Source organism: Podarcis tiliguerta, assembly GCF_965153285.1.
Source record: "Podarcis tiliguerta genome assembly, chromosome: 10".
Classification (NCBI taxonomy): Eukaryota; Metazoa; Chordata; class Lepidosauria; order Squamata; family Lacertidae; genus Podarcis; species Podarcis tiliguerta.
The window spans coordinates 53,316,504-53,342,362 of record NC_139543.1 but is presented as its reverse complement, the minus strand read 5'-3'; the positions used below and the strand labels follow the sequence as shown (position 1 = coordinate 53,342,362).

Genomic DNA, 25,859 nt, shown 5'->3' with positions numbered 1-25,859 from the left:
TATTATTATTATTATTATTATTATTATTATTAATACCCCACCCATCTGGCTGGGTTTCTGGGTGGCTCCCAACAGAATATTAAAAACATGATAAAAGATCAAACATTAAAAACTTCCCTAAACAGGGCTGCTTTCAGATGTCTTCTAAAAGTCAGATAGTTGTTTATTTCCTTGACATCTGATGGGAAGGCATTCCACAGGGTGAGCGTTACTACCAAGAAGGCCCTCTGCCTGGTTCCCTGTAATCTCACTTCTTGCAGGGAGGGAACCGCCAGAAGGCACTCGGAGCTGGACCACAATGGGGGTAGAGACACTTCTTCAGGTATACTGGGCTGAGGCCATTTAGGGCTTTAAAGGTCAGCACCAAGACTTTGAATTGTGCCCAGAAACATACTGGGAGCCAATGTAGGTCTTTCAAGACCAGTGTTATGTGGTCTCAGCGGCCACTCCCAGTACAAGGAAATACAATGCAGAGTGTTAAAATTCATTGGTGTTTGGTGCCTATTGAGGCTGGTAGGGTGGGAGGCAGACAAACAGTAGATCAAGCCAGAGCCAGTGGCAGGTAGGGCCAGCTAATGCTAGTTTGCACCCTTCCTCTTCCTGCCAAGTTCTACAAGAGCAACCCTAAGACTAAGGAGAAGGCAGATGATGGTTAACGTCACCCTTTAAAGTGGTTGTAGCTATGAAGGCAGGCAGGTGGGGAGTGACCGAGGGCAGACTGAGGTCAGTGGGGCAGTGTTCCATTCACCTTCAGTTACTAACCTCCATTGATAAAATTCTAATTTTGAATCTGGGAGAAATTTAGTATGTCTTTAAGGTGAAGAAGACAAATGTAGAAATTGTAAGAGGATGGAGCTTAGGGATGGGGAGTCAGCCTTGATTTTTAGCCCAGTGCCCTTTACTTGTTTATTATTTAGTATGATTGTTTCTTGTTTTGTCGCTGTCATTTATAAAGTGTCTAAAATTGTTAAGCACCAAGCAGAAAGTTAAAACAGAGAAAGAAAACAACAACCCACCTAGGGGTTTGCCAACGAAAGATAAAGATACAATATGGTGGGGCTTGGGGAGGAAATCAAATGGAAAGAAGAGTTAATTGGTTCATCCAGTGGAAATTATTCAGTAGTAAAGTCCACTGAGTTAAATAGAGCTCACTCCCAAGTCATAGCTGCCAACATTTCCCTTTTTTTAAGGGAAAGTCCCTTATTCTGAATAGGATTCCTCACAAGAAAAGGGGAAAGTTGACAGCTATGCATAAATGTGATCTATTTAAAGGAGGTTTGAAGCACACACACACACAGCCCTGACTGTAGTTTATCTCTGACAGAGCTATAACTCCCAGCATGCTTAGCTAACCACAGTTCCCAGGATTCTTTGGGGTGAGGAGGTGCTTAAAATGCATAGTGTGCATACAACCTAAATGTGCATGGGATTTCAGCCTTTTTCTCAAATGCCTGCCTCTCCAGCAACCATCTCATGCCCCCCTCTGATTCCTCCCCTTTTCTGGACCTCGCTTTCTTATATATATCAATCTCCCCTTTGCTGCCAGACGACCATTCCAAATCCTCCTCTGGCTCAGGACAAAAGCCGCACAGATGTGGGAAAGGCTGGCACTGGGGAAAGCTAGTGGCACTGTCATCCTGCCACAGCAGGGAGCTGGCTGCTTTTACCCAGGGACAAGGAGAAAAGGAAAGGGGAGGGGGAGTGGGGCGGGAAGGCAAGGAGAAAGGGAGTGCCAACTAACCCAATGGAAATCCGGAAGGGAAATGCATGAGTGAGATTTCTATCAAGGAAAACAGCAGGGAGGGATGGGGAAATAAAAACAAAACGGGGAAAGAGAAAGAGAGAAATGTGCAGGGAGGTGGAGAAGTGAAGAAAAGGATCAGGGAATTAAAGGAAGAATGGCGAGGGGAATCTCGCCTGAAAAGAGCTCAGAAGGGGAAAGCAACAGGAGGGTGCCCTGTGGGGACCACTGTCTGTCCTCAACAGCTCCAATTGTCAGCCCGTCTCAAATTCATAATTCTTTCCCCTTTATCCTGCCTTTAGCTGCATCACACACACACACACACACACACACGCTAGTGGTTTCCCAGGAAGCAAAGCACGTCAAAATCCCTATGGTGCTGTGTGTATGTGGGCCAAGAAGGTGGGGCGAAGATGTGGAAAATCAGGCATCTGCCCCCTCACAAGGAGACAAAAGAGGAAGCTAAAGGTTCCCATTTCAGCCAGATTTCCAAACAACATGGCACCCATAAATGCAATCCCCTCCTTCCCAATCAACCCTCTTTCTTAACACAGACAACATTAAGCCTCTGTCTTCCAACCAAGAATAATGCAGTTACTCAGACCCTCTTCACATGCACTCCAAGCTACGGGAGATGCATTTCTCCATGGCGATATCCCATCCATCTATGTCATGTGTGAATATGCAATCCCGTGGGTGGGAGCTGGCAGGTGGCGGAGAACCATACAATTGATTCTGCTTATGTGGCTGCACTAATAATGAGGGCTGTGTGTTTGATCTGGAGGAACCTCAATACCCAAACCAAACTGAGGAGATTCATATGGTTCCCCGGTCATCTAGCAACTTGCAAGAGAAACTAAGCAAGGGAAGGATCCCAGGTCTGTGTTTATCAACATGCTACTTTGTATGTTGTTGTCAAAAAGCATCTCCGAGGCTGCAAAGAGCCTTGAACTGCTGCAAGTGAGCCCAGAGTTTTCCTTAAAAAAATTCATTGGAAAGGAAGTCCAAGCAGATGCCATTGAGCACCTCACTAATAGAAGATAAATGCAACCTCCCCATCCTCTATTATTTTTTCCCCTTGAAGCTCTGGTCACTCATCCCACGTTCTTCAGAGATGTGTACTGAGGCCACTACCTTCAAATGGTTGAAATAGACCTGCTGCTAAGGTCATCAAAGCACCACATCCAAATGTATGGCTGCCTACTGAAGAAGTGCCAATATGCTTCAGCCTTTCCAAAGGGATCATACAAAACCAGTTGGCTAGAGACTTTATCCCTATTCATGCATCAGTTGCATGAAGTGAGAGTAAGATTGTGCTGATTGCTCTCCTTCCAGTGTCCCTGGCCTGCAGGCAACATCAGTGACACTCTTTCTCAGTGCCGTGTTAGTTCATCATGTTGTTATTGAACAAATAAGGTTTGTGGTGAGACACAAACCAACACATGTTTGCATCACTGGCAATAATGGTTCTACAATACCACTACCAAGCATCTGAAAAGCTATTGTCTGTGCACTTTGCCAGTGGAAGGGCTAGACAGAGTGATTTTTTACACCTGTGCCTTCCAACTAGGTAATTGATCAGAGCCAATAAGGCCCCTTGAATGTGAAGAGCTTGGCACCCACCCCCTCACTCACCGTGGTCTAGGATGTACTTCACAATCTCGCCATGCCCAGTCTTGGCTGCGTGGTGAAGCAAGGAACAGTGGTCAGGTCCCTGGATTAACAGATTAGCTCCTTTTTTGCAGCAGTCTATGAACTGGAAGATAAATGCATAGAGAAAAGTCTAAATAATGCAAAGTTGTGGTTTCCTTTTGCAGATGTGGTCTTAAACAAGTTGCATTACTTAAACAGAAATAACTGTTAGGCAAATGTTTGCTGGGCTTCCAGATTCAGCTCTGAGCAATGGAGAAATAAGCAAGTATCTTTAATAGCATTTCATGAACAAATACACCTTGCATTGTAATAGAAAATAGGTTGGAAAATGGCCTATTAACTTTGTGTTAAATTTATTTGTAACTGAGGTGAGGAACCTCTGGCCTGTTGGCCTATTTGGTCCCACCATGTTTCTCCATTTGGTCCACCAGGCCATTTTGGACAAGCCACCACTCACCTATCCTGCACCAAGGATCATATATGATGTCTAATATGGAGCAGGTAAAGTTCCAGCTGGGCTGAAAAGGGGTTTGCAAGCACCACTGATCACCCAATGGGTAGTACCTGCAAAAGCCTTTGCAATGAACTTTGAAGGTCTGCCCATCAGCTGATTGTCGGGGCTTCAACACGCAGCACAGGGCTCTCTGAACACACCAACAATCAGTTGAAGCCCCAACAACCTTCAGCATAAGAGCCCATCCTCCCTAGGCCAGTGAAAGTCCTGATAACTGGTTTGCATGTGATGGTCATAGAAAACTGCTGCACACATTAGCTGTCACTGTGACAAGTGAGTTGCACGCATACCAGGCAGATAGGAGCAATTGAGGAGGGCATGGAGATGGGCTTGTGAGAAATGTGGGGTGGAGAGGGTCCTGGGAGCTGCTTAGAGAGGCTTAGTAGATCTATATTTCATCCTGCTTGTGAGCCTTCCATAGGTATCTCCTTGGCCACTGTGAGAACAGGATACAGGACTTGATTCTTCTATTACATTCTTCATAAAAATGTGTCTCCCAGGCCATTTCACAAGCTTCACAAAGAAGTGTTTAAAAAGTGTTTTTAAGCACTGAGCCAGCTCCAATTCATGGATTGCAATTATCCAGTAGCAAGAACTTCTCATGGCACAGCCCACCTCAAATTCTTGTGTGGACGAATAAAAATCCTAGTCTGTGGTCAGAAAGCACATAAAATATCCAAGCTAAGCAGATTTGGGTCTGTTTAGGAGCATCACTTTCTGTTCCATGACAGGCAAAAGGTGGGATATAAATGTAAGAGAATCAATAACACGGCATAATGTCATTTTTGGCAGTGATCCCTTGATCACAAAAAATGTAACCTCTGAAATGTGCCTTGGTTATTGAAAAACAGGTGATGCAATGACAGACATAAGCAGCATAATGACAGGAGTTGGGGGGGGCAACCCTCCCCTTTCTACCCCGACAGGAGAGATATAGAAGAGGCTTGGCATTCCTGGAACCTGCTTGATACCTGAACTGCATTCACAGCAAATACTGAAATTGCAATGAAGTGCAAAAGAGAGCAGAAACTAATGTACTATTAGACTGGCCATACATCAAATCATAAGATGATAGACTGTGGTGCCTGTTACTTACATGGGTAGCTGCTTGCATCTGCACTGAATTATGCGTTTAGGAGTGTTTGGATGTTGTAGTATTGCTAAGACTAGTCTCTTGGGGAAGTTGTGAGTGTTTAGCATTTAATAGTAATTCTTCAGCTTATAAAGTAACTCAGTATGCTTGAGGGTGGGTGTGTTGTGCAGGATAAGGCCTTGTAGGTATTACTTTATTTCATCGGAGGCATGAAAGATTTCCAGATATGATTGGAGACATTTTCGTTCCAAAAAGCTTTTCCAACAGAATGAATAGTTCTCTGTCATGGGTAGCCACTTGCTATTTTTTCTGAGCTGCTGATCTTTTCTGTTCTGTTTTAAATTGTTTTCTAGCTTCTTTTGCTACATTTTGTACATTGCCTTGAGATGACTGTGGAAGGTGCTTAAAACTTACTTATGTACATACTTGCACTCGATGAGATCTCTTGTTCTAGAAGTGATTCTAGTTGGCATTTGGTGATCAGATATGTATCCATTTGGAGTTTGAAGAAGGATAACAAATTATCCTGGCCTCAGTTATCCATGCTTTGATAACCTCCAGGCTAGACTACTGTAATGCTCTATATGTGAGACTGCCTTTGAAGACTGTTCAGAAATTATAAGTTAATGCAGAATGGGAATAGCCATTATGAAAAGACTGTACCTGGACTATTCTAACTGCACTCACTCCCAATGCATTTCTGGGCCCAGTTCAAAGTGCTTTTTTGACCTTTCATAGCTTAGGGTCAAAGCACCCATATACAGTGGTACCTTGGTTCTTGGACATAATCCATTCTGGAAGACCGTTCGACTTCCGAAATGTTCGGAAACCGAGGCACAAAGGGCTGGCTGCAAGTTCAATAGGAAAAATTGAAAAACACACAATGGAAACTGTTCGACTTCCAAGGTGCATTCAAAAACAGAAGCAATTACTTCTGGGCTTTTGGCGTTAAAAAATCAAAACGTTCAGCTTCTGAGATGCTCAAAAACTGAGGTACCCCATCATCTAAGGCAGCCTTTGCCAACCTGGTGCCCTCCAGATATTTTGGACTACAACTCCCATCAGGCCAAGACAGTTTGACAAAGGCTGATGTAAAAGGTAAAGGTAAATGTACCCCTGCCCGTACGGGCCAGTCTTGACAGACTCTAGGGTTGTGCGCCCATCTCACTCAAGAGGCCGGGGGCCAGCGCTGTCCGGAGACACTTCCGGGTCACGTGGCCAGCGTGGCATCGCTGCTCTGGCGAGCCAGAGCCGCACATGGAAACGCCATTTACCTTCCCGCTAGTAAGCGGTCCCTATTTATCTACTTGCACCCGGGAGTGCTTTCGAACTGCTAGGTTGGCAGGCGCTGGGACCGAACAACGGGAGCGCACCCCGCCGCGGGGATTCGAACCACCGACCTTTCAATCGGCAAGCCCTAGGCGCTGAGGCTTTTACCCACAGCGCCACCCATGTCCCTAAGGCTGATGTAAGGTGAGGCTTTATGGTGATGGTGCCCCAGTTCTTCTCTCCAGTGAGGTTTGCCTGGTGCCCATCGTAATGTCCTGGTTTAATTTTCCAAATATTTAGATGCATATTTAAGCTAGCCCACCAGCCATTTTAATCCTGTTCATAGATTCTTTGGCTTTCGGGGGTTGTTCTATTTCTCCATGTTTACATTTTTAGTTATTTTTTATCCCTTTTTTGGTTGATCATCCTTGAGATATAAAAACTTGTATTAAATAAATAAATGAATGGTAATAACAACAGCCATGTAAGGGGTATAGGAGATATAAATGAGGATGCATCAGAACTTCTTTTACTTACTTTTAGAAAATCACCAGCTATTACTGACTGTAAAAGTGCTGCAAAGAACAAAAAGAGGACATTAGCATTAATAATCATTCTTGACACAAATGCAGTCATGTTGCCCGGTTGTGATAATTAATACAAAATAAGAGGCTCGCCCCAAAGGCCTTATATTCTACAGGCATGACCTTTCCAGGCCACTGTTATGCATTGCAACTTAGATTTAAGAGCATTTTCTCACCTGAAACTTAAATCAACACATATTTGCAAATGTAAAAACAACAGTAGCAGAAGCAGCAACCCTACATCTTGTTCCATATTCTACTCTGCATCAAGAAGCATCACATGTTGTACAAGCTGCGTATGAGCTTCCAAAACATCCTCTCTCTCTTTTCTCTCACTTGTGAAAAATGGTAGCTCTGGATTTGGTGCAGTGTGGGCAGTTCTCCTGCACATGGCATCGAGCCGAGGGGGTGCAAATTTGAGAGGAGCAATAATTAAGAAGATCCATTTGGGGGCACCAAATTTTGGGCTTGCGCAAGATGGCATATTACAGAAGATTGCCAAAGTCCAGCCCTGCAAACTGTCTCATCACTCATCCCTGTTTCACAAATTATGTAACAACAAACCCATATTTGCCCCTGAGGGCAAGGAGTCGCTGAAATTACCAGAACTCTGGTGAATGTACCTATATAACCCAAATATTTTCAAATATCCACTTGCCACATAAACACTTTACATATTTAGGGGTACACCAACCAATGTAATGCATGAAAAGGTGCTTAGTGGCATGCTTAACCAGTAAGGGATTCTTACAGAAGGCTTCAATTCAAGGAGGGCCACAGCTCAGTTGTGGCACATCTGCTTTGCCAGCAGGAGGTTCCAGGTTCAATCCCTGGCATCTCCAGGTAGGGCTGAGACTATTGCCTGCCCCAAACCTTGGAGAGCTGCTGCCTGTCAGTGTGGACAGCACTGAGCTAGATGGAGCAACATTGCCTCTGAAAATTTTTGCACAACACCTGGGAAGACAGGCGAAATAATGCCAGTGTACTGGAAGAAGCAAAGATCACCAGAGTCAAAGTGATGATTCTTTAACATCAACTTTGTTGGACTGGTCATGTTGTGAGTATGCCTGATTATCGTCTTCCAAAGCAAATATTCTAGTTCAAACTTAAAAATGCATAATGCTGGTGGTCAGCTAAAGAGACTCTTCAAGGCAAATCTTTAAAAATGTAGTATAAACACCAACAACAGGAAAACACTGGCCTGAAAGGGCTCCAATTGGAGAACAGCCAAAGGTGTTGGAGAACACCAAAGGTGTCATGGGCTTTGAAGACACTCGAACTCAGAACGCAAGGAAGAAACATGCTAAGAGGAAGGCACACTCGGCAAGCCCTGACCATGATCAGCTCCCACCCAGAAACCTATCTCCCCATTGTCAAAGGACGTATGGATCCAGAATTGGCCTCCTCAGTCACTTAACGACTCAAAGTTAAGACCATGATCATGGAAGACAATCTTACTTGGCAACGAGTGGAAGAAGAAGAAGAAGAAGAAGAAGAAGAAGAAGAAGAAGAAGAAGAAGAAGAAAGGGTCTGACTCAGTATAAGGCAGCTTCCTGTCTTTCTAAGAAACCATATCCATATATAAAGGATGTTAAGCCAATCAGTTATTTGTTTGTTTGTTTGAATTTATAGCAGGAGTGGGGAACCCTCGAGAGCCACATTCCCTCATGTGCAACCTCTCAAGCACCACATGCCAGTGGGGGGCGGGGCCACTGCAAAAAGTGGGTGGAGCCACAGGTACGACTCTTAGCATGGTACAGTAAAAGTCAGATGTTCCTACATACAGCCACACTTCATGCTCCTCTCTCTTCATGCTCTATCCAGGCAAGAAAGAGGCACCATCACAATTCAATGGTATATTCCAGCCAGGAGAAAACCAATTGAGGAGCGTTCAGAGCAGGAAAATTGAGGAGGGTAGCATGGGAACATGGCTTGAGAATAGTCATGGGAGCCAGATGGAGAGGGTTGAGGGCTGCATTTGACCTCTGGGACTGAGGAGTCCTATCCCTGATTTATAGTTGGCCCATCACCATGCAGTTTCAAGGTGGGTTACATTCAAGGTCAACATTAAGTCATCACTTAGACCATATCAAACAGCAAGCAGAAACTCTGCAGAAGGAGTTATGCTCTGCAAAAATATGCGTCTTGAGCAGCCAGTGGTGGGGTGAGACACAACTTAGCAGGGAGGGCATATCACAACCCAGAGGCCATCACAGTGAACATCATCTCATGCACCACAACCCAATGAACTTCAAAGGTCAACTGTAAAAATGCAAATTTCAAAGGTGTGTCACTTCACTTATCGTTTAAAGAGGTATAGTTCTGATGGATTGGCCTTTAGATGAGAATTGAAATTATTTCGGTTCCCCCAAATATCACCTTTGCCTAGTGCAGAAACGGAACTGACTCTAGCACCACCATATTCCTGACTAGAAACCCTCGCCTCGACTGGAGTCTGAAAAATGAAGAAGTACAAGCAAATTGGCAGAGAATTTTCTCTGTGCAGTGCTGGGCTGGCACCTCCGTGGAGAGAATTCCACAAGGAGCTCATTATTACTCCAGGAATAACACCACAAATGTGTAAAAGGGAGAGGGAGGAAGAAAGAAAGAAATCACTGCAGGAAGAACTGAAGGACGCAAGCAAAGAAACTAAGCAGTGTTGCTCACTCAGAGAGTCTATGTTTGCGACACAAGATTCAAATGCTTCTTGCATCAGACTTTTGTGTAAGAGTCTCAGGAACATTTCCTCACTTCATCTCCCATGTGCAGCACAGGAAAATGTAACATCCAAACCAAAAGGGTTTTAAGACAACCAATAAAACTACAGTAACTCTTAAGGCAGATTTCATGACAACTTATTTACAGGTTTTCCAAAAAGCCCCCAGCAGCTCTATTAACTGGGACACATGTGGTGCTTTGCTAGGTATTGTGGGGTTGTTTGTTTGTTTCTAAAGGGGCAGATAAATGAATAAAAAGGGTGTGTGTAAGAGGGGAGAATCTTTTCCTGTTCAGCAGATACTATACCTCCAGCAGTTTCCGCCAAGCAACTTCTTCAAGTCTACTTGTGGAAACTCTATTTCCAAAATTATTTATTGCTGCTTTATAAAATAAAGGGACCCCTGATAGTTAAGTCCAGTGGAGAACGACTCTGGGGTTGCAGCGCTCATCTCGCTTTACAGGCTGAGGGAGCCGGCGTTTGTCCACAGTCAGTTTTTCTGGGTCATGTGGCCAGCATGACTAAGCCACTTCTGGTGCAATGGAACATTGGCACCAGAGCAGCACATGGAAACGCCGTTTACCTTACCTATTTATCTACTTGCACTTTGACGTGCTTTCGAACTGCTAGGTTGGCAGGAGCTGGGACCGAGCAACGGGAGCTCACCCCATCGTGGGGATTCAAACTGCCAACCTTTTGATCAGCAAGCCCAAGAGGCTCAGTGGTTTAGACCATAGCGCCACCTGCGTCTTAAAACAGAACTCAATAAGATGTGTGGGGTATAAATAGTAAAATTATCATTGTGGAATGAGACGTCCCTATTTTCATTGGAGAAATGTTGGAGGGCATATAAAACTGGTATAGCATGGTAGTTAAGAGACTGAGACGTGAATCACGAGAGCTCCAGTTCTACTCTTGCCTTTGCCAGGTAGTCTACTAGATAGTCTTAAGCAAGCTCTTCTCCTCCAGCCTCAGTCGGCCTATCAGCTGTATGGGGGACAGCAATACTTCATTTACCTGAAAGGACAGTTGTAAGGACTTCAACTGGCCAATGCATATAGAGTGTTTTGAACTTTTGAAATCACTATACTGATATTAAGTATTATTTATTAGCGCATTTATTTATGACATATTGTATTGCTAAACTTTTATAAATTGTTATCTATTAAGACATTGCTAGGAGACCTCAAAGCAACAATTCACATGCAACCTGTTTTCTCACACTGGAAGCACGGATCCATAAATCCATAAAACTCAGCTTGCATTGTTAGCCTTCATTATTTCTATTTTTGTCTGTGCAGTTCCGAAGGAGGGATGGAGCTGTCAATACATTGGGATTTTAAAATCCAAATGAAAATTTCTCATATAAACAATAATAGAGCTATTCATCCATTACAAGCATCCCTGGAAGTGTTAACTTTACTCCCTCTGCTGGCCATGAATGAAAACATCTCGTCCCTGTATAGAATATTCTACTTGCTTTTCATCAACATTAAGGGGCGAACTGGACACTATGGTGGGGAATGGCCCTAAGTGGTAGAATGCAACCTCCTATAGAAGAGCGTGGAAGCAATTTGAAGGGGGGGATACTGAACCTTACACACACACACACACACAAACCTAAAAAATATTCTCAGTCCTTGGTTGTGGGTATGCATGTCGGTGTGTGATGCCCGCAAGAATTTCTCCAGTTTGCTGATACACCCCCAGACCCCCTAAAAGTTGCTGGTCCCTGCTTTGGAATACTGATTGCCAGATAGGGTGGCTTTGTGTCCTATTCTACAGGGGGCAGTCCTCTTTTTGTAGGGACTCCATTTTTAAAGGCAGCCCAGTCCAGGTCCAGCTTAAAAAGAAAGAACCTTAAGAAGGGAGAACAGAAGCCTTGAGGTTGCCCATCAATACTTAACCCCTGGACAGGGTTAAGGGGGCAACCCAGCTGCCCTGCCACTGTCTCCTCCGCTATGCTGAGATGCCCTCACATACTCTATAGAGATGTAACACATGTATACATATAAATGAGCACCTGCAAGTTTTATGCAAATCAGAGTCCACTTTTCTGGTGATACCATTCCTTTTCGTTGGGTAAGTGAGTGGCCGTCCATTTGTTAGCGGCCCTGACTCACAGAATCATAGAACTCCGAGACTCACCTAGTCCAACCCCCCTGCAATGCAGGAATTTCAGCTAAAGTATCCGTGACAGATGGCCATCCAACCTCTGCTTTAAAAATCTCCAAGGAAGGAGAGTCCACAACCTCCCGAGGGAGGCTGCTCATTATTCAGAATAGTGGTTTGCACGACCGACTAAGAAAGATAACAACACAATGAAATTCAAAACAGTGACCCTAAATTGCACATTTGTTTGCAATTCAATTAAAATTGTTTAGCCTAAACAATTCAACAAAATTGGTGGAGATGATACCAGCTTTTTCAAAGGTCATTTACACCCTGCCCTCCCTGTCTCTTCACTTGCCTTGTAGCACTGCCCCCAGGTAATCGCACTGCCCCTCACCCACCCCCTGGGTTCTAAACTATGTGAGCATGGTTGCAACTCAGGCTTCAAACCATTGAAAATTGGCTTGGCTCTCAGCTCTAGGAAAAAAAGAATCTGGCTGGCACTATCAATGTGCAATTATGGGCGAAAGGAGGCCTTTAAATATGCATTTATTCAGAGGGCGACAAGTGTTGCTGCCTCACAATACAGAGCATGAATTATGCACACGTTTTATCATGCCATAAAGTATCTCCAGGCCTTGAAGATGTCACCAAGCATTATTCCATTCAACAAACACGGAGACCAAGTCATTATTTTCTTGACTTTTCCCTAAGATGAGCATTTGCAGCAAGAAATAGAAGTGCTTTAGTGCTCTTTGATTGGGTAAGTGGATTTGCTATACACAGACACACACACACACACACACACACAGTCCACAGAAAACCTTGTGTGACTGACAAAAGTGCAGACCTCAGGCTTCTACCCATCTAACAAACTGGCAAAATACAACGTTGGCAACACGGCACATTTCTCTGGGCTGGCTAGATCATCAATAGACCTCCATTCTTCTAGCAGGGAGAAGCCGGGAGGATAAAAGAGGTAACTTGCTTTTCTATGCATTTTTAAACCTTTGTGCTCTTTGCTGAAGCTGCCAGTGTAAAAAAAACACACCCCAAACCCCCCTGTCAATTAAGTAAACCTTGCACAACCGGCATTGTTAAGAAACAGACTCTCTCCTTCAGAAATGTTGGGACACTGGCAACAAATGTTGGACTGAAAGAATAAGTTCTGTTCACTGTAATTTACAACAAGCCAATGCCCTAGAGCTGCTGCTGTTTATTTATTTTTTAAAGAAACATTTAAGCATTGCATAGCTCCGGAAAAGTGCTCTCACAGTTATCTACTTGGCTGGTAGCTCTAGCACAGCTTTCCCTTCTCATTTTTTTCCAATCAGTCTACAAAAGCCACCCTAAACTGCAGTAATTTCATTTCAACACAGCACTGCAGAGGAGACTTTGAAACTGCAATGAAAGCATACATGGTGGCTACAAGATGTGGCTCTCATAGTCCCCATAAATATTTCCACTTCATATGTGAGCATGTACTAAACTGGAAGTCGCCAACCAGTGGGCACGTTTTGAATTTTGAGAGTGCGCTGCAGGCACCAGCCATAAAATGGCTGTCATGGGGAGTGAGGAATAACACAAAATAAGAGACAACCACCCGCAACCATCAGACATCAGCTATGTCTTGCTGGTCCTGATTGTGGAAATCACACAATACTGATCACACACAAATAGTGATGCTCCTACTAATAGCAACAGAGAGCATTCCTCAATACCAGGGAAAATATACAAGGCGGCCACAGCACATTCATTTCACATAAATTGCTTAGAAGGTACCTGCCTTTCTTACTCCATAACTTCATTTCTATGAGAGCTAGAATCATAGAATTGCAGTGTTGGAAGGGACCCTGAGGATCATCGAGTTCAACCCCCTGACATGCAGGAATAGGCAGCCGTCCCATTCAGGATTCAAACCTGCAACCTTGGTGTTATCAGCATCATGCTGTAACCAACTGAGCTATCCAGGCTGAGATACTTGCTTCTTCTTTTTAAACGAAAGCTCAGAGTCTTGGGAAGCTGTCCGTGGCACCAGTGAATGCCTTTTTGGGAGCCACAATGCTCGTGGGCACCAAGTTGGTGACCCCAGTTTGCTTAAGGTAGGTGACACAGATTAAACTAATGAAATATTAAACTAACCAAAACTAAACTAGAGGGGTCAGTTTATGAGTTCTGGGGTTGTAGTGCAGTGTCTTAAAACATTATCATTTAAATCTGAGGTCAAAATTCGAATTCCACAGTATGTCACATTCTTGTTCCAGTTATTCACTTTCAGTAGTGAGCATTCTTAATATAGGCTGAATCTAGACTTATCAAAGAAGTGTTTCAGTTAAATGCGTTGCAAACTTTGCGTGAGAAATCAGGTTGACAAAAAATGGAACTCCACAGCACCGCCTGGTGTCACAGTGTTAGAATGCATAAACAATGCATATAAAGCATTTTTTCTTTGCCAATGTAGCTGAGTCCAAAGCCGTAAACTTTATTTTAAAGCTTTACTTTAAAAGTTGCTATTTTTAAAATTAACTGATACTTTTAGTGGAAATGCTTGCAAATGAATACAACTCGTAACATTCATAGGCATACCTTGAACTGATAAAAGGCAGAGACACTTTGTGGGACTACAATTTATAACCTCTTGATATAAGCCATTGTTTTGAGACAGTGCCTCAAATAACATTTCTATTCTTAGAAATAGCAATGTCTTAAAGCCATCACACTACAGTTGCAGGCCTGATAAATGGAGCATTTCCTTTATTTCTGTAGTCTTCATTCAACAAGGATAGATGAAAGAAAGTCTCTCCCCGCCCCAACTCCTCTCCCTCTCTCTTGTTAGATGAACAGTAGCAAGCCAGAAAGTGTTTAAAATGGGGGGGGGGGCAGGACAAAAAGGGAGGGCTTACAATGGCGCAATCCCATACATGCATATGCAGAAGTAAGCCTCACTTCGTTCAATGGAGCTTAGTACCAAGTAAGCGAGTATAAGATTACAGCCCAGATAGAGCATAGTTATACCACATCTTCCCCCAAGTGGAATGTTTTACTTGTTTTGTTAATTTTTGCTCAGCCTTTTTGCACACAGAACACAAAGTGGCTTACATAAAAGCAGAATAATTCAAGCAAAGTAAATATAGTACCTTACATCTAAAAAAGAAATGAAAATGCAGGAAGAATTTGTGCATATGTTTATTCTATTTTTTAAAAAAAGATTTTTTTTCTGTGCATTCAAATGAATGGGGAACGATGCTGGGCATTGTTGAAGGTGCCAAGAGCAATCCCTGGCATCTCCAGATAGGGCTGGTAAAGACATCCTGGAGAGCTGCTACCAGTCAGTACAGACAGTACTGGATAGATGAGCCAACCTGCAAAGTAGAGATGGGGGCCAATTCAACATTATGTTGCAATTTAATGTGTGAATGGCACATATGTATCAATACAGATGAGTACCATCTGAGTAGCAGGATTGGCTGTTGCTTCCTGTAAACCTGTGCAGAGCCTACAGAACATGTGAAAAGGTCCTCATTATGAAGGTGTAGAGTGACAGTTTTGTTGTCTAACTCAAGGACGGGGAACCAGTGGTGCTCGATTTTTGTTGGACTACAACTCCCATCATCCCTCTATTTGTTGTTGGACTACAACTCCCATCATCCCTCACTGTGCTTCCTGCGGCTGATGGGAGTTGGAGTCCAACACCAGTACCTGGAGGGCCACAGGTTTCTTTTCTTAGCCCTGGTCTAAGATAAGCTGTGAGCAACCAGAGCACCAGACTCGCTGGCTTCTCCAGTGTATTCTGTAAGACAACCATTTAAAGAAGAAGAAAACTAACCCAATGACAAGTTGATGCCACTTTTGGAAGTGATGGAAAGGGAGAAAATAGTTGTCAAGCTGAAAGAAAGATGGGGGTTGGGGAGGGATTACAGGAGCAGGAAGATGAAGGAGATGTGTGAGTGGAGAGAGTACGATTTTGGCTGGCTATCCCATGCACTTCATTAAAACACTGTTATGCTGGCAAGGGGAGAAGAGCAATTGAGTAATGGCACATTTAAAAGCAAACGCAGAGTGAAAGGCTAATCAAGGCTTTGTATGCAAATGCTTTCACTCCTAATTGCAAGAACTGCTGGCCCGCTCAGAATGCATTTGACTGGAGACTGAGATTCCTCCTTTCTCCTTTGTCTGAAGGGCTTCTTGACCCTCTTTGGTTCTAATAGAATACTTAGAAGTGAGAAATGTAAAAAAATAAGCAGCCTTAATGTTTTTAGATGCAGAGAAAGCATTTGATAATGTCTCCTGTTTAAAGTTTTGGAACATATGAGCTGTGGAGAAACTTTTATAAAAGGAGTTAAGGCAATGTAATGGCAACCATCAATGTAAGGCAACCATCAGCAAAATTGATGGTAAATAATGTATTGACTGAGAACTGTAAGATAACTAAAGGCACTAAACAAGGTTGTCCGCTGTCACCTTTATTGTTTATATTAGTTTTAGAAATTTTGGTGCAAAGAATAAGAAGAGTTTGGATTTGATATCCCGCTTTATCACTACCCGAAGGAGTCTCAAAGCGGATAACATTCTCCTTTCCCTTCCTCCCCCACAACAAACACTCTGTGAGGTGAGTGAGGCTGAGAGACTTCAAAGAAGTGTGACTAGCCCAAGGTCACCCAGCAGCTGCATGTGGAGGAGCGGAGACGCGAACCCGGTTCACCAGATTATGAGTCTACCGCTCTTAACCACTACACCACACAAGATGGAATCAAGAAATTAAAGGAATAAGGGTGGGACAGAGACAATACAAATTAAAGCATTTGGTGATGATGTAGTGATATCTGTAGAAGAACCAATAGAGTCAATTCTGAAAACATTAGAAGAGATAGAAAAAATGGAGAAATAGCAAGTCTTAAAATTAATAAAGATAAAACCAAGCTCCTGGTAAAAAACATGAATGATGAGAGTAAAAATAAATTGCAAAATATATCAGGTCTAAAGATTGAAAAGAAGGTTAAGTATTTAGGTGTATGGTTAACAGATTACAGCTGTATAAAGATAATTATCTGAAAACATGGGAGGATATTAAAAGAAATTTGCAAATATGGAGTAGAATGAAACTTTCGTTGCTGGGTAGAATGTTGACCATAAAGATGAATGTACTACCAAGAATGTTATTTTTGTTTCAATCAATACCGGTGATCAGCAAGACAGTTTGCTTCAACAAATGGCAAAAAGATATTTATAAATATATCTGACAAGGGAAAAAACCTGAGAATACAATATTAAATACTGATAGACACGAAAGAAAGAGGAGGTTTCTCCCTACCGGATATGAGATTATATTATGAAGCATCTTGCCTGTGCTGGTTGAAGGAATGGTTGCTACTGAAGAATCCACATATTTTAGATTTGGAAGGTCATGATAATATTTTTGGTTGGTACACTTATTTGTGCTTTGGAAAGGCAAAAGTACATACAGCCTTCGCAAACCATATAATTAGGGGGGAAGTGTATAGAATATGGGATAAATATAAAAACTTATTGGAGAATAAAACACCACTTTGGCTTTCATCTTTGGAAGCCATAGTGGTGAAAAAGAAAAATATGATGGAAAGTTGCACGACTTATAGAAATTTGCTAAGAGAGGAGAGTGGAGAACTTAAATTAAAAGAGTTTAAATTAAAAGTTTAAGGATTTATCTTGGGAATCATAGGATTAGAACTACCCGAACAGTATAGATATTTATTTATGTATGTGACTACAGCTGCAAGAATGTTATTTGCCCAAAAGTTGAAGGATGAAGAGGTCCCAGTGAAAGAAGATTGGATACAGAAACTAATGGAGTATGCAGAAAGGGCAAGAATAAGAAATCAAGACAACAAACGTTTTAGAAAGGAATGGAAGTAGTTTATTGAGTATCTACAAACTGTAAACAGATCAAGACATTGGCAGGATTATTATAAAAACCTGCAGTTTTAGAAATATAGATGAGATATAGATGAGAATAGACGATTAAAAAGAATAAGTGAAGGCAACTTGGAGTATGCAGGAAAGGACAAAAATGTAAGGAACCGCAGAAAGAGGGGAAAGGGAGTCGAAACTGAAAATGTTAAAACTGTTAAAACTATGATTAAATAATTGATGTACTGTATATAAACAAAAAAGATAAATAAAAATTTAAGGATGAAAAAGATCAAACTGCTGGCCCACTCAGAATGCTTTTGACTGGAGACTGAGATTCCTTATTTTTCCTTTGTCTGAAGGGCTGCCTGACCCTCCTTGGTTTTGCTGTGCTCATTCAGTGAGACTGCCTTTATATGGGGCTACTAGCCATGGTTAAACCACAGAGCGTAGGGCTTGCCGATCAGAAGGTCGGCGGTTTGAATCCCCGCGACGGGGTGAGCTCCCGTTGCTCGGTCCCAGCTCCTGCCAATCTAGCAGTTCGAAAGCACGTCAAAGCGCAAGTAGATAAATAGGTACCGCTCCAGCGGGAAGGTATACAACATTTCCATGCGCTGCTCTGGTTTGCCAGGAGCGGCTTAGTCATGCTGGCCACATGACCCGGAAGCTGTACGCCGGCTCCCTCAGCCAATAAAGCGAGATGAGCGCCGCAACCCCAGAGTCGGTCACGACTGGACCTGATGGACAGGGGTCTCTTTACCTTTACCTTTACTAACCATGGAAGCTATTTACAAGAGATTCCCTGTGTGACTTTGAGCTACTTGCAAGCCAGGGCACCTCCAGATAACCTGTTTATTAAGCATTCATCCTGATCTGTTTGCAGAGAAATCAAATGGCACTGACTATTTAAGGAGCATTCATCCCGATTTGTTTGTGAAGATAGCTTTCCTTATCGCAAAAGATCAGATCTTTGGGGGGAGCAGGTTTCTTGCGCAAGATCTCCCCGTCAACTACAACTGCACAACCTGAATTTGCCAGGCTGTCTCCCACGAGTGCCATATAAGAACGCAGGATCAGAATTATAACCCAAATTCCGGCATCACAGAATAAGACAAAAACTGGGAAGAGGCATTGTCTTCAAGTAGGATTGGAAACAGATTGCCATTCAACACTTTCAGATTCGCCTGACCCTGCATCATTCTTCCCAGAATTGCAGATTTTGCTATCAAGGAGGCTCAGAAAATAAGCCACAAACCATCTGCCTGTCCCGTTCAGCTTCTCTCACCGGCTCCCTTGGGCTGTGTGGCACTTCACTCACCTGTTCAGAATTCCCACACATCCCACAGGGCAGCCCTTGCTTAAACCGAGAGTTTGACACTTGTTTCTTTGTCAGCAAAGCCCCTACGGGAATTGCAGTCCGTGCAATAGGTTTGTCTTGTCTCTCCCCCCCCCCCCCAGTGCCTCTGACAAGGGGAAGCCTGAATGCAAGTCAGCTATCAGTTCTGACGGCTAAAGTAAATCCTAGTCAGGGCTGCGTGGCTTGACTTGTACAAACTGCAGGATGAAAGACTTGCCTCACAGAGTTGTCTGCTGAGAGGTTTGAAGGCACTGATTTGGTGTGAAAAGCCACGCAGCAAAGTGGCTAAGGATCGCCGGCCTTTGGGACCTTCCTCTTGCTAATCTTACAAATTAAACACCATTGCGATGTCTGTAATATACCCAGGCCAAGATTTTATTTATTTCATAAAATTTACATACCTCTTCATTTGATTTTTGAAAAGGCAAAGTGGTTTACAAACAAGATAAAACAATTAAATTATCATTTTTTAAAAAAACAAAAACAAAACCAACAACCCTGCTTTTAACAACAATTTAAAATATTTATGAAAAACTGATGCAAAAACTTTGTGTGGCTGGAGGGCGAGAGAGAGAGAGAGAGCGAGAGAGAGAGAGAGAGAGAGAGAAACTTTTATGGTGAACTGATGGTCATTCATCCAGCACAGGAACGAGGACTCTACAGGACAAACTGTACCTGCCTCATTCCGTAATATATGGCTGTGTTAACATTCTCCTTCATATTGATATTGGCAACTTTCAGTCTATCTCCACTTCAGTGCTTTCACAAACTTTGCTATCATTGCTTACATCTGAACAATGCCTTTGGGTTGACAAAAAGTGGGGGGAAGGGAGATGTTCAGTTTGTAACTTTTTCAGTAAAAAGGGGGGGAGAGAGAAACTACAATGCAATAGTAGAAAAAAACAACCTCATGTTTAATATTTTATTACTTTTTCCATAGTAGAAGCAAAAGCGGGAGCGGGGGGGGGGGACAAGCCCACCTCCAAAAAACAAGGGAGGGCGGGGGGGCGGGGGGGCGGGTTGGGGAGAAGCCTCAGAATGTTGATGTTTCTGAGAGAAAGGATCATAAGAAAATTCTCCTCATTGCCTGGCCTTTAAGGAGGATTTTAAAACCAAACCACACCAGGGTCCCTATGGTTTTCATTGTCTCAGAGATTGCCTTGAGTGTTGCTTTTTTCTTAAATTCCCTGTAAGAGTAATATATCCAAACCAAAATAAGTCCCGAAAAGAAAGGCGAAAGAGTGCCCTGAAGTCTCAGCCACACTAATTAAAATGTGGCGCTCAAGCTTTGTTGTTAAGTGCCTGGTGCAACAAGAGTTATAAATGCAGTCTAGAAACAATTAAAGTTTGCCTTACTGATTAAGATTCATATTCACTGCTCAATCAACTGAAGTTTTAATGGTTTCATCTGCGGATTAAAGCTTGCAACTATAGGGGAAGGGGCACAGCTCAGCAGTGGGGCATCTGCTTTGCATGAAGAGCACCCCAGGTTCCATCCCTGGTACCTCCAAGTAGGAAAAAGATTCCTCGAATCTGGAGAGTCGCTGTCATTCAGTGTAGACAATGATGAGCTAGGTCCGTCAGTGGTCTAACTTGGCATAAGGCACATTCCTATTCACAGCCTCCAATAGCAGATCCAATGATTTTGTTTATTTACATTTCTAACCCCCTTTTCTTCCATTATGCAATGCAAGGCAGCATACCTGTGATTCCCTGAAGGGTTCCCATTCGGGTGGTGACCAAACTCAGACCTGCTCAGCTTCAGGAGAGCAGTGGCTTCATGTGCTAATGCAGGGGTCAGCAAATTTTTTTTCCAGCAGGGGGCCAGTCCACTGTCCCTCAGACCTTGTGGGGGGCCGGACTATATTTTTTTGGGGGGGGGGATGAACGAATTCCTATGCCCCATAGGAATTCCCAGAGATATAGTAACCCAGAGATGCATTTTAAATAAAAGGGCACATTCTAGTCATGTAAAAACACATTGATTCCTGGACCATCTGCAGGCTGGATTTAGAAGGCGATTGGGCCAGATTGCCTACCCATGTACTAATGCTTTCGGGAGACATCTCGCTAGCTACTATTGGAAACAAAATGCTAGACTGGCTTTGGTTTGAGAATGGGTGTTCTTAAATTCTTGGACATGTGTTGCCTAACCAGCAATGCTCTGCTCCTGTCTGCCATACCCCCAACAGAGATCTGGGGAGCCATGAATCCCCCCAAAAACAACTATTCCATAAGCCAAGAGAGATCCTCAGCTTGCTGGGATTACCACTTAAGAACAAAGGAAGATGCCATTCCCTGAGTGGTCCTATTGGTCCACCTAGCAGAGAGTTCTTCACAGCCAGGGTTCTGATAGAAGTCTCTCCCATCCTACCAGGAGATGCTGGGGATTGACCTAGGACCCTCTGCAGCAAAGCAGATGTTGTGCCACTGAGCTATGACCAGGGCCAGACTTAGGGTGGTGTGAGCGGTTCTGCTACGCAGGGTGCTGAGCTTGCAGGGGTGCAAAACTGAGAAGATCCATAATTGAGAAGATCCATTGAGGGACGCCAAATGTTGACCTCACGCAGGGAACCACATCACGAAAGATTACCAAAGTCTGTCCCTGCTATGACCTTTCCCCAAGGAGAAGGGAATGCAGTGAGCGATGGCAGAAAGAAATCTTTTGTATTTCTTGACTGCCCCCGTGACAGCACATCATCACTAAGCCTGAGAAAACACAACCCAGGGAGCACATCAGGCTGCTTCAGGCTAGCATAGTGAGGAACCAGGGAGCATCATCCCCAAAGATGATCCAGGACACAGGGTTTGACCTTGGAGTACAGAGCAGGCAGCAAAAGGCTTTGCCCATCCAAGTCTGCGGCTTTGCTGGGGAAACACATAGGACTGCTGCAACCAGCCCCCATTTGCCAAGTGAAGCCATCACTGCGGCATTGGGGCAAAGCCTAGGCAGAGCTAAGTTCCAAGGCGATTCCTCTCCTGGTGGATGACAGACAGTATTTACAAGCATCGGAACTAAATGTTCTGACCCTGCTGCATCATAAAAGGCTCTCGCCTGTAACCATTCTTCCACCCTGTAATACATTTCTCAATCAGCTATTTCACTGTCATTAAACAGAAGCTTTTAATGTCCTTGGTATGATAGGTGAAGAGTGCTTGCGGCTTTGATTCTCCATTTCAAAGTAAGCTCATAAATGCTTTTATGGTTCTGGAGTGGTTAGGGATATTGATCAAACTGTAGAGCTGGTCCCCTGTCACAGAGGCACAGGTGGTAAATGGAACATGAGAGGAATTTGTGCAAAGGAGGGAAACAGGGAAGGCAGAAAGGAAAGGGAGATGGTAGGGGCAGATACTGGAGATTAAAGCCGAGAAGATCCATAAGGAAGCACTTCATATGCTGCCTGACACTCAATTAATAGATAAAATGACAGAGTAATACGATAATGTAAAGAAAACCTATAAGCCCGGCTAATAAATCACTGCCCATTGACAAATAGCATGATACTGGTACCCAGGACAACCTATTAAAATGTAATGTTTCCTCTGAAGCATGGGAATAAGAGGCGATGGAGTCAGGTTTTGGCAAGGATCAAATGCAACATAATAAACATATCACTCAGCCGTGGCCGAACGGGAGGGAATAGCGTGTGCTCTCTTGACATTGTGAAATGACATTTCAAAGACTGGAAGGAAGAAGAACTTTCTCTGCTCAGAAACTGGGCCACAGCTCATCAAGAGCTTCTCCTGTGCAAGATGCATTGAAATGAACACATTGTGCAGTACCAGTTATGATTTCCCATCTTATTAGCGGACCTTGGGTTCAGTCTTGCAACGGTAGGAAACCATACAGAAAGTCCCAGGGTCAGCTAAATCAGGGTGAAGAGCCTGTGGTCCTCCAGGTGTTGCTGACTCCAACTACCATCATCTCTGACCATGCTGGCAGGGATGAGGATGAAGGAAGTCTGGTTCCCCCACCCTTGTGTTAAAGGGTCCAAGACAGCAGGATGAAAACAAACATGGGAATCTTGGGAATCTGCTGTTTGTTGGAACAGGCAGTCATGAGTTATTCAGGCCAATGAAGAATCTGAAGTATCTGAAGAAGTGTGCATGCAGACGAAAGCTCATACCAATAACAAACTTAGTCGGTCTCTAAGGTGCTACTGGAAGGATTTTTTTTATTTTGTTTCAACTACAGCAGACCAGCACGGCTACCTACCTGTAATCGGGCCAATGGGTGTGTCCTTGTTGTTCCATTCCCAAGACCCAAACATCTATCTTTATTTGCCCAGTATTTCAGTGAGAATGAGCTCAGAGGCAACCTCTTTTTTAATTCTAACTGCATGGGCTGTATCCAGTGCTGCCATTCCATTTGCACCAGAGATGTATGCATGCAGGGAAAAACTTAGTGCTTTTTCCCTCTTGCCTGCAGCTCCCCATGCACCCTCAAAATCTGCTCCAGAGAGGAGAGAATGAAGTCTCACTGCATGAGCAGAAAGCTCAGGTAAAGTCCTATGTCTTTTGCACCTGGTTCTGGTTTGTAGAGACACTGGGGATTTACTAAACAAACCAAATAGATCTTAGACACCTGAAGTATGCTCATCCCTTCCTTACAAGGCATTGTGTGGATTAGTGCAAATCACTTCTGAATATCCTAGGTAGACAAATGCCAAATATTATGCTCACCCAACTTTCCCCATTCAGACCAAGGGCTAGCAGTCACTTCTCATCCAATTAACCTGAGCAAAATTCATATTTATCAAGCTGAGTTTGCAATAGGACAATTAACAACATCATGCAAACAAATAAAATAGATTCTCACCTTGATCTTCTGAAGAAACCGGAGACCTGGAAGTAAACCAACAAAGACCCATCAGTCTTTTTTTGGTAAGATGAAAAGGAAAACAAATGAAATTCAGTGCACTTTCAGGGATTTCTGCAGCAGCATTTAGTAAAGCAGAGTTTGGCTGATGCTAAATACTTCTACAGGTTATGTTATGTTCAGCTCCTAACAATTGCTGAAATTCAGATCCCGCTTCATTCCGTCTTTGCATCAGAATGAGCCTCACGAAACATCCACCTAGTTCTGCGTCACTGTGATTTTGGAAAAAGGAGTACTTTATTATTATTATTTGAAAATATAAGGAGAAGAATGAAGGGTGTAAACAGGTACAGCTGGAGGGATAAACTGCTGTCATCTCTCTTCCCCTGGGTCTTCGGGTTGCCCCCCCATAATGAGCCTGGTTACGGATCTCTAAGACCTGCCTTGAAACCTCTGCCTCCCCAAGGAACAAGCTATTGCCACCCATTATCTCAACCTCATGTGTGCAGTCAGTTTCTATCTTCAGCAGTCTCAAGCCAGAGAAAAAAAATAACGGGGGAAATTGCTTCTGTGGATCAGGTCAGAGGTGAATTGATAACCAAAGGTCCATCAAAATCCAGCAGTGGCTCCACTGAGATTTCCTAGCCAAGCTGAATGCAGAGCGAATGTTCTGCGGAGAGATTTTCCAACACTTTACTTTTCTCTTCAAAGTAACTGCTGGTGTGCATCACAGACATGATCAGAAGAACGGTAGCTCAGTGGAAAGGGCAGGGACAGGGCAGTGGTAAGGGAAGCGTTGCTTAGGTGCATTGCTGGGAGTACTAGATTGGCTCCAACAGTGTGCCCCTGTAACAAAGCTACACTGCCTTCCCCAGCTAAGCAGCATTGATTATGCTGTCAGGAGGCCAACTCTGTGGCACCTGCCCCATAATGCCAGTCATGCTCCAGGAACACATGCTTTTCCTGCTAAAGGTCTCAGGGTCAGTCCTTGGAAAATTCAGTCTAAAAGCACCAGGAAGCAGGTGATGGGAAAGACCTCTATCTGAGGTAAAAAGGTAAAGGACCCCTGGATGGTTAGGTCCAGTCAAAGGCAACTATGGGGTTGTGGCGCTCATCTCACTTTCAGGCCAAGGGAGCCGGTGTTTGTCCGCAGACAGCTTTCCAGGTCATGTGGCCAGCATGACTAAACCGCTTCTGGAGCAATGAAACACCATGACAGAAACCAGAGTGCATGGAAACACTGTTTATCTTCCCACCATAGCAGTACCTATTTATCTACTTGCACTGGTGTGCTTTCAAACTGCTAGGTTGGCAGGAGCTGGGACAGAGCAACGAGAGCTCACCACCATTGTGCAGATTCGATCTGCCAACCTTCTGATTGGCAAGCCCAAGAGGCTCCGTGGTTTAGACCACAGCGCCACCTGCATCAGGTCTACCTGAGACCTGTGGTCATCAAGGTGTTGCTGGGCTACAGCTCCAATCAGCCCAACAACATTGGGAGGGGTACAGATTCCTTACCCTGTTTTCTCAATTTAATTCCCCTCCCATGAAGCTCCTATTAGCTACCATTTTCAGTGGGGAGGAATAGGTACCAAGTCAGCTGGAGACTTGTTTTTGTTAAAACCCCACCTCTACCATTCCTTTAGCTGTGTTCCCTGGGAGAAGCAGGTGAAGGGGGAAGCATGTTACACAAGTGCTTATGAGAACAACTTTTCCACCAGCCCCCTACAGTTTAGTGCCCCTTGTAGCCATTCAACGGCAGAAGGGACAGCTAACCAACGGCAATTGCAATTACCGGGATCCAGAACGGAACAGCATACAATAATCCATTTTGCAGCCATAACTGAGCATTTACTTTAGCATCCTTTTTGTCTCGCTAGCATTTCTATCACAGCAAGACAGGTAGAGGTAATTAGCTCTGCATCTGAAAAGACCAAAAGACGGGGGGGGGGGGAATCACCGTGGCAAGTGCTGCTAAGAAAATTATAAAGTTTATACTCCTGCTATTATGGTATGCACCTGTTGGGACCAGGCCAAGAATAAGGCATAAGATAGATGCAAAACTACAGGGTAGGGAGGGGGGAGAGAGAGAAGGTATTGACAGCTGGATCTCCA

At 43.7% G+C, this 25,859-nt stretch overlaps 1 protein-coding gene across 7 annotated transcripts in view; it reads right to left on the bottom strand.

Moving 5' to 3' along the window:
- Positions 1-25,859, bottom strand: part of DGKI (diacylglycerol kinase iota) — a 247,838-nt gene that overhangs the window by 9,959 nt on the left and 212,020 nt on the right. For all 7 annotated transcript variants that reach the window (XM_083401411.1, XM_083401415.1, XM_083401412.1 and 4 more), the window contains 3 exons: positions 23,745-23,770; positions 6,808-6,845; positions 3,377-3,497 (listed from right to left, as the gene is read on the bottom strand). In XM_083401411.1, coding sequence (XP_083257537.1) covers positions 3,377-3,497; positions 6,808-6,845; positions 23,745-23,770 — 185 coding nt within the window. The remainder of the gene's footprint in view (positions 1-3,376; positions 3,498-6,807; positions 6,846-23,744; positions 23,771-25,859) is intronic.